Below are 19144 nucleotides of genomic sequence, written 5' to 3'. Positions count from 1 at the left end.
TAAGCCACACTGTAAACTCTGGCCTATATGTGGGCTCTTCCAGTTGCACAGAACAAGCCTGGCAGCTACAATAAGACCTGCTACTATCAATCCCAACTCTGCTTTAGTCACACCTGGTGGCATGAGAGATCTATCCCCAGCAAACATACTTGTGGGGATTCCAGTAGAGGTCGTCTCTGAGCCACCCTTCAAGGCCTTTCAGCACCACCTTCCAAAAAGCTAGTACCATGGGACAATCCCATAGAGCATGGAGAAATGTGCCCACTTCCTGTTTGCACATCAGCACAGTTTTAAGATCAGAGTCACCAGTTCAGTGTCTGAACGAATGTCTCCCCTTCTGTTCCTGAGATATGATGATGTCACAGTCAAGCTGACCTTTGACCTTTTGGATATAAGATGTCATCACCTCATTTTATCCCGTTAGACACATCTGTGCAGTTTTGTTGTAATTAGTGTATGAATTCTTGCAGTTTGGCCAAAAACATGTTGTGTGAGGTCATAATCAGTTCACTGTTGAGAACAAATTGACAGTTGTGCCAAATTAGAACAAATTACCTCGAGGTGTTCTGAGGATATTGCAGTCATGAGAATGGGACAGATAGATGTACAGACGGACGACCCGAAAACATAATGCCTCTGCTGCAGCTACTGTCGTCACAGATGCAACAGTTAACTCAGATTCCTCTTACCAAATACCAAATACCATACTTGATATGAAAATACTTTGCATAGTTAAGGTTTATGAAAGTAAACCGATGGCAGCGATGGGTCGAGTCCGGGCATTTTTAGGCAATTCTGAGCAACAAGCAGAAGAATTGGAAGACATTTAGCAACACAATCTGCCTTTTGCATCAGCTGAGGCTTGAACTCACAACCTCTGAGACTAAGAATCAATTTCTATCTCACTGAGCTAATTAGTCAGTGACAATTCATGTGTAGCTTCACAAACTGACTAAGCCAGACGTGCAGGTTTAGCAGCCGTCCATGCATGGAAAAGCAGATTTCAAACCACTGTAAAAAATTCAGTTATCGAAACAAAAATCTGAAAATACACATATTGCATCTAGACAGCATGGAGATGTTGGTAATTTGTTTGTAACAATGATTGATTTGCTCCATAAGTGAAAAACTGATGTTTAAAATTGCCATTTTTACATTGACTCCAATTGTTCACATTAGAGCAAAATTCAAAATGCTGTCAAAAATTCAGTTTTTGAGATAAAATTCTGAAATTTGCCACACATCATCTACCATGACTCTAGAATTTTGTCTTTTTTTCATGAACATTGAAGATTTATTTAGCAAGAATTTGCATGTATATGTTTACAGTACCGTTTACAGTCAAACATTTTGATGCACTGTAGGCTCAATTTTTGAAAAATCAAAAATCTGTGTGGGTAGTTTGTGTAGGACAGTCTGAAGATGCTCTGTAGCAAGTTTGGTGTCAATTGAGCAAAAATTGTGGGAGGAGATAGGTTTAAGAAGTTTTACAGTTTTTGAAAAAAACAAAGTGATGAACTTCATTATTTTTAATAGGTTTAAATGTAAAAAACACACCACTACAAATGTTGTAGCACGTATGGTTGATTTGTTATGAATTTTCAAAGTTTTGAACTTTAGACGCTTGCTGTAGCGCCACCATCAGGACTATTGGCTTGAGTTTACAGCTGAGGATATCTGGCATGAGACTGGACCTTTGTGCAAAGTTTGGTGAGTTTTCACCCATGGGAAGTATGATTTCCTCAGAAGAAGAAAGAAGAAAGAAGAAGAATATTAAGAAGAGTACCTCAGATTACAATAGTTTAATAACACCAGATTTGTTTTATGTAAATGAAGCCTCAGGACGAATGGACGCATAGTCAGGACTGTTGACTTTATTTAAACACGAGAACAACGTCAGAAACACCATTTAATGATAGATTCATTTCATTCATCAGCTTCAAAGACTGACTACTTACAGTACATGATGTAACCAATGACATCATAAATACAGCAACAGGATTACATCAGTGTTTGAAACCACCGCTCAGTGAAGATACTGGGTGTGATTCTGTGAGTACAGAGACGCATTAAAGGCAGTGTACTGGAACTGGAAGCCACCGGCTGTGACTGAGGCGTCAGACAGGAACTTCAGCGTCATCACGTTTCCTGTAAAACAAAGGTTTGGTTTTAAAAATCCAGAGACTCGTCTGTGTGGAATAATGCAGTGTATGAAATGATGAGGACGTCTCACCTGTACTGATGATGTCATCAGGTAAATAATCGCCACAGAATCTGTAAACAAACAGATCAGGAAATGTTAACGGCCTTCAAATTTGTGACTTGAGTCTGACTTGAGTCAAAGTCATGTGACTCGAGCCCACACCTCTGTCTATATTTATCCTGCCCGTCATCACATGTCCAGATGAAGATCCTGTCTCAGTTCAAAAACGTTTTAGATACTTCCTACTTTCCCCCTCAGTGATCCTCACCTCCCAGCGAAGCCGGAGACATCGTCGTAGCTGTCGTACACCTCCAGGTAATCTGCCAGGCAGCCTGTGTCATCCTCCACATCGAACTCCATGAAGTGGAGGCGGATCCTCTGGCCCAGGCGCACACGGATGTGCCAGTAGCAGATCTGTTCGTCCTGGTACTCCTCAGGGAAGCCGGGAGACTGAATGATCCTCTGCTGGTCTGTCAGCACCCCACCACACTCCTTGGCTGTAAGACACATGAATGACATGTAGACGATAAATTAACTGCTCAGATGACATCATAGATACTAAACAGCGTCTATAAGGAACAATTTGATGCGGATTCACACGTACCAGCAGTGTGACACAAGCAGGAAGTGGAAAACATGGCCAAAATTGGGTGTTGGGTCATTGTACCCCAAACACAGGTACGATACATCAGAATATCCTCTTACAAAGTGTTTTATTGAAAAGTTTGACCCCAAATCTGTTGTACAGGTGCACTTAGACGCTTCAACATTAACCCCACTTTACCCAGACTGTGTCACTGTCCTTGAAAACAAACATGTTCCACTGAATCCATGAGTGTAAACTTTTAATATTCAATGCAGAGGAATATTAGGACCAATAAAAACTAAGAAACATTACGGTTGCAGTTTCTCCTGGGTTGGGCCCTTTTTTTTGAGCTACACTAACTGGACTTTCAGGAACAGATGATCAGACAGTGAGGACACAAAGAGACGTAGATCATGTTGACCTGAGCATTCCACAGTGTTTAGTAACCAGGCCTGTGAGTGAAGCAGCTTCAGAGAGTCTCTGTATAATAAGGTGCCTGGCACCACCAGGACAAAAACAGGTTTGCAAAAAACGACAGGTTGACCAATCTGGAACATCGCAAACAGTTGAAGCGCAGAAAAATGTCGCTGTCTACATTCTGAATCCTGTTTGATGCATGTCAGCAAATCCAGTGAATAAAAAAATGCTACACTTGAAATGAAATAGAAGAAGTAGGAACGAACTGCACTTGTGTAGCGTCTTTCTAATCTTCCGACCACTCAAGGTTCTTTTACACTACATGTCACATTCACCCATTCACACACACATTCACACACTGGTGTCTGAGGCTACCATGCATGGTGCCACCTGCTACTCAGTACCCATTCACATGCACTCACACTGTGATAGAGGAGCCATCAGGAGCAGTTTGAGGTTCAGCACTTTGACATGCTGGATGACTATGGACCGGAGGAACAGATTACTCCAAGATAATCTGATGCAGAAGTAAAACACCTAAATGAGCTCCCCACTTGGGATGGGAATTTATTTTTATTTATTTATTTTTCATTTTATATACTTTATTAATCCACTTGAGGGGAAATTAATTTTTTTTTTAACTCCGTTATCAGTTACACACAGGTCCGAAATACACACGTGCACAAACAGGACCTATACATGCACTAAGTGGAGAGGTGTCAGAGTGAGGGCGCTGCCTTGGACAGGTGCCCCTCCGATTCCCAACCCAGGTCCCTATGGACTGAGCTACTGCCGCACCAAGAGATACGAGAACTGATTTCAAATTGTCTGATCCATCTGAATCGTATGCCTCCATGTTTATCAATTCATTTTATTGACGTCAGCATGTTTTTCTGAAAGTCAAACTCATGCGTTTATGCTGCTGGAAACGTGCAACAAGTAAGAGTCATAGCGGAGAGGAAGAAATGGTCCAAAGCCTGGCTTCACTTCACAAAGAAAGTCAACAACAGTGCTGCTTATAATATCTGTAAAATGATCATTTCAGTCGAGGGTGGAAACACCAACAATATGCTAAGACATCTTTCTCAGCAACATGGACTTTAAGTCCAGTCTGTCTGTCTGGGAAGGTCTCTAGATCCTCCAGGAGGAGCTGGAAAGTGTTGTTGAGGAGAGGGACGTCTGGGGTGCTTTGCTTGGCCTGCTGCCCCCGAGACCTGGTCCAGGATAAGCGGATGAATATGGATGGATGAATGTTTTTAATATGGCGTCTGAATGTCTGGTGTGAAGGCAAAACCTTCTTGTAAATTATTCCAAGCTCAGGGTGTGCAGTAATAAATGCACATTTCCCAACTGACAGACACCAAACACGTCCCAACCAGAGCTCCTGCTAACTGTGCTCCATGATCGTAGATTCAGTAAACTCAAACCAGCGACACATTTTTCTGTCACAGCAGTAGACGGCAGCTCTGAAGCACCGTCAGCTGAGGACACGAGGATAAATGTGGTGTCTGTGCTCGCAGATGAAACGACCACTTGAAACTGCCCACAGTGTTTTCCTTTAATCAGCCGGTGGGTTTGTGCATCTGTTTATGTGAAGGGTTTGGGTTTGGAGGGTCGGCCTGCTGCGTCAATTCAGAATATGAAAAAGAAAAGCTTTTGTTGACTGAAGAAAATCAAACACACATTTGGAGACTTGTGACAATGACTTCAAAGGTTTAAACACCAGACGTCCTGCAGGGAGAAGAAATGTGATGTTACCAGCTGGGACGGCTGGGTTTGTGTTGTTTTCACCTTTTCAGTGTGTGTGTGTGTGTGTGTGTGTGTGTGTGTGTGATTATGGCAAAATGTGGTTCCTATTGTAGTACCACAGGAGCAGTTTTGAGAACTCTACCAGGTGGTTATCAAATCACATCAAACTTTATTTATATGCCCCCACTCATACTGTTGGATTCTCTTTGTGCACACACACAGAGGAGCGAGAGCACCTACGCCAGAGAAAGTTACTCTCTGGGCCGACTGCCTTTTAACACTATTCTTTTACCGATCATATATGTCTGTCTGTCTGTCAGTCAGTCTGTCTGTCTGTCTTGTCTTTCAATCTAATAGTGCCACAACTGTACGAGATACATCCATGAGACTTTACAGGTTTGTAGTTGGGATCACAATGAAGACCAAGTTCGTAGACGGGTGTGATCCAAGCCGGGGTCAGATGATGAGACAGTGGACCTCTGGGTCAGGCAGAGGGTCAGAGTCTGATCATTATGAGATATGGATAAATATTTGAGGGCCTATGATATGAAACACAATAAACAAATATTAAGGTGAACACAACAAACAGAGTGGTGTGTTTTTTATTTGCAGATTGTTAAAAAAAAACTAAGCTTACATCATCACTGGGCTCAGTCTCACCTGGGATTCAACAGCTGATTGATTTTTAAAGAAATATTAAACTTTTCATTACAGAGAGTGATGACATTCACCTGATAATGTTCCCATAATATGACCTTCTGCTCTAACAGGGAACCTCGTCACCTCTAAGTATTAAAATTAGAAGTTATTAAGAAATCAGAGAAATTAGGTTTGATTTCATGCACATTTTTTAGTATTTTAAAATGTCTCATTTCACAGTTTCTAAATAGAGCTGGATCAATAAATCACCTGGTCGATGTGATCAGGATATTTAAGCTCACCACAGATATATCTGTATTAATATATCTGCAATGTGTCAGCCAACAAGTTATTAGAAATAAATGTTGCAGTTACAAACTTTGTCCACCAGGGAGCACCTACGAGTTAATTTCTCGTTTATAAAATGTTTCAGTAAATATATTGATAATAATTCTATAATATCCAAGTTAGAGCTGCAATAATCAACAGCTGATCAGATGACTGTGTGATGTTAACCCTTTTAAACCTGGATCGACATCCATTGTCTTGTGCTGCGTTCAGGTGCCTTTCACAAGCACCGGAAAAAATGGTTTGATTTCTACAGAAAACATCAGGGAAAAAGGCAGTGAGCATTATTAGAAAAGTTTTATTACAAAATTATCAAAAAACTAGGGAAATGTCAAGTTTTAAATATGTATTTAATAGTAATATAGTAATAATAAGATATTTAATTAATTTTTTATCTATCTTTCAGATAATTTTGGTGCGGTTTTTGGCTTTTTACTTTTCTTTTTTGCTATTTTCAGGTAAATTCTTGTTGTTTTTTTACTTTTCTTTTTTGCTTAGTTTTGGGTAATTTTCTATTTTTTTTTTTTTTTTACTTTTTTTTGCTTATTTTTAGGTTGTTTTTTTTATTTATTTTTGTTACTTTTCTTTTTTGCTTAGTTTTGGGTAATTTTTTTCTTCATTTTTTTTCTTTTCTTATTGCTTATTTTTAGGTGATTTTCTTGTTTGTTTTTGTTTTAATCTTTCTTCTTTGTTTATTCTCAGGTGTTTTTTTTACTTTTCTTTTTTGCTTATTTTTGGGTTAATATCTTAGTTACTAAACTTACTTCTTAAAACTATTAAATATCGTGCCAATGTTCAGGTCATTCCATGAATTTCTAATTGCCTTCTTTCCTTGTTATGAAAGAAAATGATGCCAATTTGCTCAGGTTTCAGAGGGTTAAAGGAGTCACTCATAGTGATGGTGAGTCCACAGAGAATCATCAGCTCTCTCACGTCATCGTTTAGCAAACTTTACAGTCGTGGTATTTCAGCTGCAGCTGTTATCAGAGACACAGCTATAAGGACTCACTGTACTTTACCTGCTCAGCAGCAAACAGCAGACACACACAGTGTGACAGGATCTCAGGGTATGATCCCAATCACATACTCTTCTTCTTTCTTTTAGCAGGTAGTGCAGCTGCCCTTAAAAAGTACGCACTGTTTCATGCCCTATGCACACAGTCGGGACAGAATACTGTCTCATAACATCATGCCCTGAACTCTGACCCTCTTGCTTATATATCTATCACCATGCCAGGCTTGTTTGAAACTTGTTATGTCCTTTTGTTGTTGGTAATCTTTATGATTATTTTGTTCACTTAAACAATAGATGGACATATTCCTATTATTACTATTCGACTGGTCGTCAGTTACTGAATATGTTGTCATCCGTCATTGTGACCTTTGACAGCTGTCAAGCTGTTGTCTGTTTACGTCTCAGTCAACAGGACATATCTTCCGCTGTGCAGAGGATTGTGGGTCAGAATAGTCAGAAAAGCATGCTGGCCTACAGACTGCAAAATCAGACTGGATGTAGTAGAACATCCTGGTATTTTTGCCGTACTGTGTTTGATGACATACTGTTATGGATGCATGATAATATCAGCAAGATATATATTTTTAGAAAAAAGGACAGATGACTGGTTGCTCTGTGAACTCAAACGTAGATCAGAACCTTGTGTCAAGTGTCCATTGACAACAGGAAACAGAATACACAGAGAGCCGATCCAAAAATATAGAAAATGAGGAAGTATTAAAAAGCCTTTACTGTCGTGGCTCAATCATTAAAAGAGCCGACATGTTTGGACCGCTGCAGGTCTCCGTCAGGGCTTTAAAAGTGTGTTATAAGGGCGCCCATCAGCTCACCTGGTAGAGCACACACCCCACCTACAAAGGCCTTGTCCTTGTCGTAGCAGCTGGGGGTTCAATTCCAACCCACAGCCCTTTGCTACACGTCATCCCCCTTTACACTAATACTGTCCCATTAATTAAAGGTAGAAAGCCCTAAAAAATACCTTAAAAAATCCCACAAGTTTTTACATCTGTACATCAAACTATGGACAATCCATTTTCCTTTCCTTTTATCGATACATGCTTATACAGTGATTTGTGTTTTTATTCTTCCTACCGATGCTTCCTGTTTGCACTCTGTCTCTGCTGCTGTAATGTTGCAAATGTCCCCGCTGAGGGACGAATAAAGGATTATCTTATCTTATCTTATACAGATTTCTTAAACCACCACAACGTTAAACAATGCGCTCAGAAAACAAAAGGCTGTGTATCATTATTTTTCTTAACGCTCCTTGAATTTTAAATTAAACGTTCTTTATAGATCAGACAATGAAATAACAGTGCTGCACAATGCAAACACAAATACACAGTGAGGGTGTTACATACAGTAAGTAGGCCTACATAAATTAAAATACTTAGAAAAATAGGGATAAACCAGGGTACAAGCACACGGATAAAGAGGTTTATTCAGTCAGAGGATTCCGGGAAGAAAGTTTGGTTATCAGTTATCATCCAAATGAGTTGTTAGATATCAGCAAATAAATCCAATATGTGCATCGCTACATGTATTGTGATGCACTAAATCTTTTTCTCTCTGTGGGTATTGAAACGCACAAACAGTCAGAGACATAACTGAACATATAGTGGAGCATTCAGCAGCTACAGAGATATTTTGGGACAGAAACAAAACTTCAGTGTGTTTCTTCTTCTAAGCCACATAAAAGACAAATTCCCGTCTCCTTGTGACGAACAATAAAGTTTTTGTGATGTTGAAATAGTGGTTTTATTCAGCTCACTGAGGCCACAGTGGCATGTACGTTCAGAGCTGCTTTTGTCACTTGGATGTTTATTTCCAAAATATTGCTTTTAAATGATTTCCAGACGCACTTAAAGGACATGACGTATAAAATGTCTCTGGCTCATTATGAATCAGGCAGATTGTGAAATCAGCCATGGTGGGTTTTAAACCACTCAGTCACTGTGCAGCCTGTGTGCCAGTTATCACTTCCCCCACTCACATCTTATCCACATTGATGTTCCTACTTCCTCCAGATTTATTCTCGGTCGGGTTGTGATAACATGATAACTCACATGGTGGGACTGAGATTGTGGCTTTGAGTCAGGACCAACACAGAGTCCCCCGTCTCACTGCGTCTCACTGCGTCTCACCGTGGTCCCATCCTGAGCCGCTTCAGATCTCTGTATCATCCCTCACGTGTGACTGGAAACCTCCTGAGTGAGTCTGTGGAGCCTCACACTCCATGACTATTCTTAACCTGTTGGCCTGGTCTCCCTGACCGGGACTGACACTCAGGGTGATTAAGCTTGTGTATGTTCACATTTGAAATGATACCAGTACAGATTCCAGTACCTAGACTTTGGTACAGGGATCAAACACTAACTTTTTTGGTACTACTTTGTCTGTAATAAAAAAAAACAAAAAACTTTTGGACCAGCTGTGGGGGTGACGTAGTCGACTAAAATGCATTTCTCCTAATCTGCTCTTCTCTAATCACATGTAGAGCTAATTTCCTGGCACTGTTTCCCTGCTTGTGTGCGTCTGCTCATTTAGCAGTGATACTAGACTATTACTGAAAATACAGAAAAGAAGCTAGACCAGACACCAAACTATGCCGATACTGCAACGCATGTTTTGGCGTGCTGAGAAGCCAACTGAGCGACCAACAAAGCGACTAATGGAATGAACAACAGAGAGTCTAATGGAGTGAACAACTAAGCAGTCAACAAAGAAGCCAATGGAGCAGCCAATGGAGCAGCCAATAGAGCAGCCAATGGAGCAAACAACTGAGCAGTCAACAAAGTGGTCAATGGGGTAGCTGACAGAGCAGCCAATGGAGCAACCAACTAAGTGACTAAGGGAGTGACCAACGAAGCGACAGACGAAGCTCTAACAGAGAGTGTCTAACTGTGCATTCCCATCAAAAGCGTCATGAGCGTCATAAGTGGCCGGCAGCCATTCACTTTCAATGTACGCTTGCTACGAAGGGTGTCAGGGGCATCGGCTGCAGCGAGCGGTGCGATGCCAGCGACCAGAGCGTCAAGTAGAAGTTGAGAGAAGCTGAACTCTATGCAAATGAGCAGCACTGCTGCCGAAGCAGCAGCCAATTGCAGACCGGGATTCGGGTATGGAGGTCTGGGCTCTCCCGGAGCTGTAGCAGCCGGTGAAATTCACTGTGGAGTTGCTGTTTGCAGGACTCTGTGGACCCAGACAGCCCGACAGCTCCGGGCCCTGTGTTTCCTCAGCAAATACGCCGCTGCAGTACAAAGGAGGCTTCCGAAAGTGCAATTAATGAGCTCCCGCTTATTTACCACCAATTACATTTCTCAGTGGTCCTACGCGCCAACAGGAGAGTAAAATCATAATTATAAAGGACTCATAAAGGCTATATGACTGTGTTTATTAGTGTTATTTTAATTCTACAATGAAAGTCATGGATAATACAAAGTGAAGACATAAATGATATATTTGTTCATCCTTGTAAAGTGCACAGCCGTGTCAGCCTTGATGGACACATCTGCAGCAGCCGGCCCCGCCTCTTTGGCCGCTGCAACTGCCTGCTGGAGCTGCTGCCAGGCAACGCGATGCCAGCGACCTGAGCGACCGCAGGCGCTCATGACGCTTTTGGTGTGAATGCACAGTAACAGAGCTCTTGGCCAGCTTCCCAGCTTCAGGGCGCTTCTGCCTCTTGACTGAGGTTACACCTGGCAGCTCTGCAGAGTTTCAGTGCTGGTTCCCAGGCTTCGGGGCACTTGATGGCACTTCAGCCTTTTGTCTAAACCCAGAGTTCTCAGATGCACTCTCAGGTACCAAAAAATGGTACCAATGGATTTAAAGTGAATCTGTACTTGACAGTACCAACGTAAATTGGTCGGTACCCTCAGAAGTATCTAGTACTGAGTTCAGTACCTCACCCTAGTAGCAATACTGTGGTGGGCGTAGTTCGTTAGAAAGAAAGTAGTGCCTATATGAAACTGCTCACAACAAGGTCTGTGCATTATTTTGAGTAACAAGGTCATGATCTATGGAAGTGTCATCTAGTTTCATTACACTGGAGAGATGGCAGACATCTTAACAGCAGATATCTCCGACACACTAAAAAGCAGCACAGGAAGAAGAAAAATGTGTTTTTAATTTGGGTGAACTGACCCTTTAAGCCAGCATTTAGCACTGCTAGTACTGTGTCTGTCCCTTCTCAAGAAGCACTCATCCAAACAACTTCACACTCAACACTGCACTTCTTTGGGTCCTGAGCAGCTACCATGACATAGTTGCGTCAACAATGCTAGAGTTTACATGCAATTTGCAAACAGCTAGCTTTGCATGTGGGACCAGGCCATTCATGCCCTTTGGTCTCCCTTTTTTCATCTGTTGTCGAATGTGCTGTAGCAAGTGATGGAGAACAAGCTGTACCCAGCATGTCGTTACAGAGGTATAACATCAACTGTATAATATACAGTGTGTATATATAATGCACTTTGAATAAATATGTCCCGTGGATCTCAAAAGCTCGCACAATACACCAAGTTTGAAGTTAATCAGATTAACGGTTGTTCGGAAAATCAAGGGACATACATACATAGAGACAGACAGACAGACAGATAGACAGACAGACAGACAGACAGAGAGTCCCTCCATTTCAGTGAGAGTTATAAAACCTGTACTCACAGTTTGGGTTGTAGCAGTACACATCCCATTTTTCACTTTTGTTCCGCCTGTGTCCGTAGTCAATGATGCCGATCTTCCCAAAGCCACAGTGGGTGCCAGCTTTGACGATGGGGTAACCAACTCGTCCTTTGTCGAACCATCCAGCAGAACACACGTGGAAACCTGAACAAGAGAAGAAAACAACCACTCACTCAGTTAAACTCTTTTCTGCCGGCCAACCACAGAAAGTCTTTCTTTTGAACTCTGCCAACAGAGCAGCCTCAAAAGAAAAACCTGGACACCACAGTTCTGGTGGCCTTTACCAGTTTTTCCCTGTTTGTTGTTTTGTTGTTCTCTATTATGTGTGGAGACGGGGGCTTTAGAGTTACAATAAGCAGACCCCGTTGAGCCCAGATAAAGAAGAAACCTCCTGGGCAGAGAGTTGTGAGAGCTGTAACTGCTGACAGGGAGGCGGATCAAGTGGCTGGATTTAATCTCTGTGCCAAAGGAACGGTGATGTTACCCACCCAAGAAGGTGTTAACAGACTTTTACAACACTCGTGGGGCCGGTTAAAACTTGGCATGGAGTCATAAAACAGCAAAGCACTCGTGGAAAGAAGTGCTCACTCACTGCTTCCCAGTGACCTTAACCCTGTGGACCTCTTTTTCTGCATGTTAAAAGCATTCCAGCTGGTTTAGAGATGAAGCCTACCACTTCTGTTACATCAGACATGACATTTAATGTGCTTCATGGGAGAAAGGAAAGGTAAACACAACCGTCCTGCCTTCATTTCATGCTGCCAATGATGAAAGAGTGAAACATAATGAATCATGACCCATCTCCTTCAGCAGGAGCTCTGTGTGTGTATTGTTCATGAGTTTGCTGCAGACCTATTTGACGAGCCGCCTCCAGCTGTTCGTAAGTGGCCAGCTTCCCTCCCTCGTACTTGCAGACAGCCTTGGCCTCTTTATAAGTCAGCTGGTATCTCCCTTTGCGTGATTCCCGGTGGTAAACTCCAGCTGCTTGTTCTGTCAGAGAGAAAGACACAATAATAAACTGCTGCCACAGTCTGAAGCCAAGAGCGAACCCACAGTGACCTGCAGTGGAGGGACAGCCATGCTACAAACATTACATGCTACATAGGATGCCTTGCTGTAGATTACAGGGACAGCTCACCCCTAAATCAAATATACATGTTTTTCCTCTTCCCTGTAGAGCTGTTTATCAGTCGAGACAGGTTTGGTGTGAGCTGCAGTGTTGCAGATATGGGCCGTAGAGATGTCTGACTTTTCTCCAGTATAACAGAACTAGATGACACTCAGCTTGTGGAGCTCAAAACTCAACATTAGTGTCTCTTTACAGAAATCATGACCTGGTTACTCAAGATAATCCACAGACCTTGTTGCTGCAGTTTCACACACAAACTATTTTCTTTCTACCAAACTACACCCTCCAACCGTATTACTACGCAGAAGGATGCGTGAAACTACTGCTAGCTCACCTAGCACCGCTGAGCTAGCTAACTTTGAGGCCCTGGTGGTGAGCGCCCATCGTAGCTACAGTGTGTCTCACTTTTGCCAGCACTTTTTGGCCTTTTTTCTGCCGATTCAGCATGTCGAGGTGCCGTTTGTGACGGTGAAGCCCATCAGTGAATGATATCACTCTGATTAGCAGTTCAGCTCAGCGCACGAGAAGAGAAATGGAAGTGAGGAAAGTAAACAACAAGCTAAAGTCCAGAGGGAGTGAGACCAAAACCATCTTGTTCCCTAAGGTCAGATTATTTTTCTTTTTAGCAGAAACGTCTCCTGATGGTTTGTGTTATTGTTCACTGGCACACAGTAAATATGCTCTGATGTGTTGTTAATGTGCTAACTGGCTAACTAGCATCAAGACGCTCTTCCTGTTTCCCTTTTTGAATGATGAATACAGATGACAGCCGTCTGCTTGTGTGGAGAGTTATTCCTACATCCTGGTTGGCAATTGGTTGAAGTCTTCGCCGTGAGTTCATGTGCAACTTTTTGGCCGAGACACGGCAACGTGAGGCAATGCTGCCGGGGCTGTCATTGCTGCTAAGTCAGTTTGGTGTGTCTGGGCCTTTACAGCTCAGCTGAGGAGGACACCATTGATTTTTACATCTCACTCTTTCACAAACACAAGCCTCTCGTCCATGAGTAGATGCACTCTTCCTTCTGCGGGGTGATTAGTGTTGTGTACTGTTCACATTTGAATGAATACTGGTACCGATTCTAGTGTCACTGCAAGATGAGCAGACACACACAAGCAGGGAGACAGAGACAGAAGATTAGCTGCACATGTGATTAGAGAAGAGCAGAGGAACAGAATTGGGTTTTAGTCACACAGCTTGTTCAAAAGTTAATCTTTTTTGTTTTTATTATGAAAAAGTTAGCGTTGGATACCTGTGCCAAATTCCACTGGAATCGGTGCAGATATTGGTTCAAATGCTAATGGTACAGAACCCTAATCACTGTGCAGAGGGAAGAGTGCATCTACTCATGGATGAGAGGATCGTATTCATGACAGCACGAGATGTAAACATTAATGGCGTCCTCTTTAGCTAAGCTGTAACGTTAGCTAGCTCAGTGGTGCTAGGTGAGCTAGCAGTAGATGTACGCTTCCCTTTGTGCGGTGATTCAGTAGGCAGGTGTAGTTCAGTAGAAAGAAAATAGTTCCTGCAAGAAACTGCTCACAACAAAGTCTGTGGATTATTTGAGTTACTGGCTGCTAGAACGTAAAGAAGTTTAAATGAGCTCAACCTTAAACATCTAAAACAGCAGAATGCAACATACACATTCAAGCAGCAGTAATATGAATCTAAAAACATCTGATATGTTAATAAAACACTGACAGGGAACATTTTATTGCACAGTCAGTACTTTACTAACTTTAAAAACATTTTGCTGAAACATACTTTCACTTAATTAAGGTCTTAAATTCAGGACTTTACTTGTTAAGTTTGATCACAGTATTAGTACTTTTACTTAAGTAAAGGATCAGAGTACTTTTTCCACTGCTGGTGATCTTTACCTGAGCTTCTGTACTTAACACACAATTAAAGGATTTACCTGATGTTGGTTCGACAGTCGAGCAGGTGACAGTGTTTTTAGTGAGAGGCTGAAGGTTAAATTGAGCCAAACATAAAAGCTGTGACATTTTTCTACATTTTGGAAGTTCACCAACAACTCTGTCATTTGCTCTCTGGCCTCCTTGGCGGGGAGTCCTCTGCTGATCCTGTTTTGGCTTTACGCATGCATGACTGCAGAGCTGAGCAGAGAGCGCTCAGAAATTAACCTCAAGTTGATATTTAGACTCGTTTGATGGATGTTTTGTGAACTTATTAACCTCATGTGCTGCAGGAAGCTGCCGACTTTTCACCTCATCAGGTTCTCTAACAGCGACTGACAAAAGAAAGATTAAGAAAGTTTCCCATAAAACATGCAGTAGAGGAGAGAAGTTGTTGTGTAGTAGAAAATGCTGTGCATGTGATTCAGGTGAGGCAAACTCATTATAGCAATATGAAACACTCTCATTACTCTCACCTCAAAAACATAAAATATGGACCTTATAAAGTGAGTCAGTCAGCAGCTTGTTTTATTTCTATAAAAACACACAGTAGGAGAGGCTGTAAAAACTCACTAACATTAATTCCAGCCAGTTTTCCCCAAACTAATGAAACCACTATAGAAAATATCTGAATGAACTTTTGTTGTGACTGATCTGTTTGCATTTTTGGAAAGTCCTGAGATGAAGTCATTTCCTCTGTGTTTACTGGGAGGTCATAAACATGCAGTCTGGCACAGGAAAGCTGCTGAACTGATGCTTTGCCTTGATTAGTACTTGTTACTCCTCACAGTGTGCCTTTATACGAGGATATTTTTTGCTGTGCTTGCATAAACTGACAGAAACAAACTCAGGTAAAAGGAGCCGACATGTGGATTACATGTGAGGGAAGTTAAGTTTGTTACTATGGCTAAAAAATGAATTCAAACTGTGCTTAAAACATGATGAAATACACTGGTTAATGATAATGTTGAAAATGCTGTTTGATAATCAAAATAAAATGCAGATTATAATTTACTGGTTTTGATTGAGGAAATCATCTTGTTCAATGAACCACAGGAGTTTTATTATATATAAATAATCATTACTTGATATTTTGGATTTTAACTTCATCACAGTTAGTATAATGAAAAGAGTTCAGCTGCACGTGGTTCTTAACAAAGCTTTCACAGACTAACTACACCTACAACCATAAGAGCAAAGATATTTACCCAGCCATATTGAATTATGAAATATTCCGTTTTTGAAGCCCCATGCCTGCGCCTCCTTCAGCAGGAAGCCGAGCGTCCAGAGGAGAGTGAAGAAGTGCATCCTGCAGCTGCTCGCCCCAGATGTTTCCAGGAGCTCTCTGCCTCCTCTGACTGCTGCTGCTGCCTTTATACCGGAGGAGCGACTGCTGCCCCCGACAGAGGCGGGAATTCACTGCTCAAGGAGCTACTGCAGGTTTGGTAACTACAACTGCTGCTCAATGGTTTGAGTATTAACACACAGTTTTGTTCTTTTCTACTTTACTTTTTTTTTCTAACTCCCTTTCTAAATCATTTTATTAATTATACTTTTAGTTATTAAAAAGTTATTTTTTCTGTAACTTAAAGCTGCATGAGTTTATTTTTGGCCACTAGGGGGCAGAAGAACTACACACCAAGTTGAAAAACAGATAATCTTGACATAGACAAATAATGTAAAGGGACATTTCAGTGATTTTACACATGAAGATCAGTTTAGTCATTATCAAAGTACCACTCAAAGAATGTGATAACCATGGACTGTATGAAATAATGGACGTAACTAGCGTGACGTCACCCATTGGTTAACGGACTCCTGTTTTGACAACCTGGTCTCACTCTGAAGTTGTTGAATACCAGCGCTTGGTCACTGACTTCCAACAACAGACACCGACAAAAAAAAAAAAAAAAAACGTCCTTTCACGTTGGCATGATACGCAGCTGGCCCAGCAGTGTCATGCAAAATGTGGCGGAACAACAACGCAAGTTAAAGGGATAGTGCACCCAAAAATGAAAATTCAACCATTATCTACTCACCCATATGCCGAGGGAGGCTCAGGCAGAGTCCTGCACTGGGTCGGGTACCTGCGGGTACCAGCAAAAACAGCTGATTTGCGGGTGGTTTTTAAAAAACAATTTTTTCCCGGGTTCGGATCTGGGTGGAAAAAATAACATGCGGGTCGGATCGCGGGTTTTAGATAAACACATCAGTCATTAGTTCGGTAAACTACAGATAACTATCTTGGTCATTATTTACTCTCTGAGGATCGCCTCCGCTATTTCGCAACGGTCACTGGTTCAGCTGTTTACACACGTTTCACCATCTAATAACACAATTTGTGATTGGACGACAGAATCAACATGGCTGCCACCGTCTAACAAGCGCCGCTTCCAAAACAGTAAATAATTATTTAGGTATTTGAGAAATAAGTGGATAAAACGTACAACTATCACTTTATAATGTTTCTGAAGTGTTTCCCTGATGGATTACTTCTCTCCTCGATGGATTCTAAAAACACGTGACGGCTCGTAACTGCTGAACGTTGCTCTGGACAGAAAGTAAGTCTATTATTACACATGTAAAGTTCCTTTACATAGATTAAAAGTTTAAAAGCATTAAACGTAACAAACGAGTGCTTTTACACTCATATGGGAGAAGAACACAGAGGGTTGATGATGGAGCTGAAGTCAGGTTTTTATTGTGAGAGCTGCTTCATTCAGGTCGTTGTTTACTCACTGGCACCTTAACTGTGGCGATATGCTGTTCAATATTCAGCCACTATGACCCAAAATGATTACTTTAAATCCGGCTTTAAATACGGGTCGGGCTGCGGGTCATGTTTCAGCGGGTTGGACCGGGTTGCGGTACTGATTGGCCTGATGCGCGGGTTTGCCGTTTGGGTGCGGGTTTGTACGTCGCCGGGTCGGGTCGGATCTTGAAAACTGGACCCGTGCAGGACTCTGTGTCGCGGTGCCCAGAGAGGCAGTCAGAGCTACAGGCTACAATGAGGCTAAAAACAGAGTTCAAATGAGGTTTTTCCAAACAACTTTTTATGTCGGGGCTTCAGGACACTTGGATCACTACGGACGAGCAGTATGGAGATATTTTGTGGTTTCAATGATGTGTTTTTGGACGTTTGAATCTGGGGCGCCGTCAGCCTCCATTAGGTGGAGTTGTGTTGCTACCTCCTCTCCCCTTGGATCTCTGCAAGTGATGTGAGGACTCTAAAACTTCACCTGAGCCTCCCTCGGCATATGGGTGAGTAGATAATGGCTGAGTTTTCATTTTTGGGTGCACTATCCCTTTAAGGGCGTAAGTCTGAGTAGGGTAGCATGGGAGGGGGGGTGGATGGGTCCAACAACCACCGACTTTCACCCAGGAAGTCGGTGTTCACTTCCTGTCAGATTGTAAAGCCAAACCCTGTTCTTTTTACCTAATCCCAACCATGTGTGTGTTGAAGGAAAAAAACATTAGTTGGTGGTGTGGCACCGACGTAGTGCTTTTATTTTGAAAGAGACTGTATCAAACTGTACATTTCCTGTGAAAACAGAAGTGTATTTTGAAAACAGACAATGCATGTAACAGGCTGAAGTTGACACGGCGTCCCAGAACGTCAACAACCAACACACCCAGGGTACCTTGGACGTCATATGTGGACGTGGAAAGTCCATGACCAAACGTGGACATCCTCTCAGCTCTATTAAATCAAAGACATGCACGTTGCTCCAAAGATACTGCTGACTATAGGTCCGTTTCCACTGAAGAAGTTCCTGGTACTATTTGGGGGGCAGGAGCTACTACAGGAACGTCCTCTCACTCGGCCCTCTCAACTGCCGTGTCTCCACTGAGAGCAGAGTACGAGGAAGGTTCCTGTAAAGTTACTGGGCTCTGGATGTGATGTAATTGTTGCGCGACCATTTACCAGGGCGACGTAGGGACGCCGTTAGCTGTTAGCCGATAGCGGTGTCTGTAATAACTCACTAAATGGCCCATGAAAAAAAATATTTTTTCCAGCGGATGTCTTAGTTACAACATGACTGAGCTAACTGGAGTAGTTTCATGTTGTAACTGACAACGGGAGGCTTTTAACAGATGACGTCCTGATGTTAGCTTTGCTGCTGCTGTTAGCTGTCCCTGTCAGCTGATGCTTTCTAGACATTGTGATTTTCCAAAACTGAATAAATACCACAAATAGCAACACAAAACTGCTTTGCTAGCTCAATCATGTTGTAACTAAGATATCCGCTGGAAAGAATATTTTTTTGACGGGCCATTTAGTGAGTTTTTTTACATGGCGGCGGAAGCTATATGAACGAGCTAACCCTCGTCTGCTGAGTTTTAAAAATGCCGGCTATTTTGTAGCTTTCTGTTGACGTCACATCCCTCCTTGAGTATATCCAATCAGCACCAAGTAAATCCCAAGCCCCAGCCAGGAGTTTCTTGGAGCGTTCTGAGTACCTA

General features: G+C 42.2%; 1 protein-coding gene across 1 annotated transcript; it reads right to left on the bottom strand.

Moving 5' to 3' along the window:
- Positions 1-1854: 1854 nt before the first annotated feature.
- Positions 1855-16047, bottom strand: tnfaip6 (tumor necrosis factor, alpha-induced protein 6). Its single transcript, XM_033617102.2, has 6 exons — positions 15889-16047; positions 12490-12627; positions 11620-11781; positions 2472-2700; positions 2234-2274; positions 1855-2148 (listed from the first exon to the last, which is right to left on the bottom strand). Exons 1-6 carry the CDS (start codon positions 15986-15988, stop codon positions 2027-2029), a joined length of 792 nt encoding a protein of 263 aa, XP_033472993.1. The 5' UTR covers positions 15989-16047; the 3' UTR covers positions 1855-2026.
- Between the last annotated feature and the right edge of the window lie 3097 nt (positions 16048-19144).

The sequence above is a fragment of the Epinephelus lanceolatus genome, chromosome 14, assembly GCF_041903045.1.
Source record: "Epinephelus lanceolatus isolate andai-2023 chromosome 14, ASM4190304v1, whole genome shotgun sequence".
NCBI classification, from domain to species: Eukaryota; Metazoa; Chordata; class Actinopteri; order Perciformes; family Serranidae; genus Epinephelus; species Epinephelus lanceolatus.
Note: the sequence above shows the minus strand (reverse complement) of the source record. Positions and strands in the feature narration are given on the sequence as shown.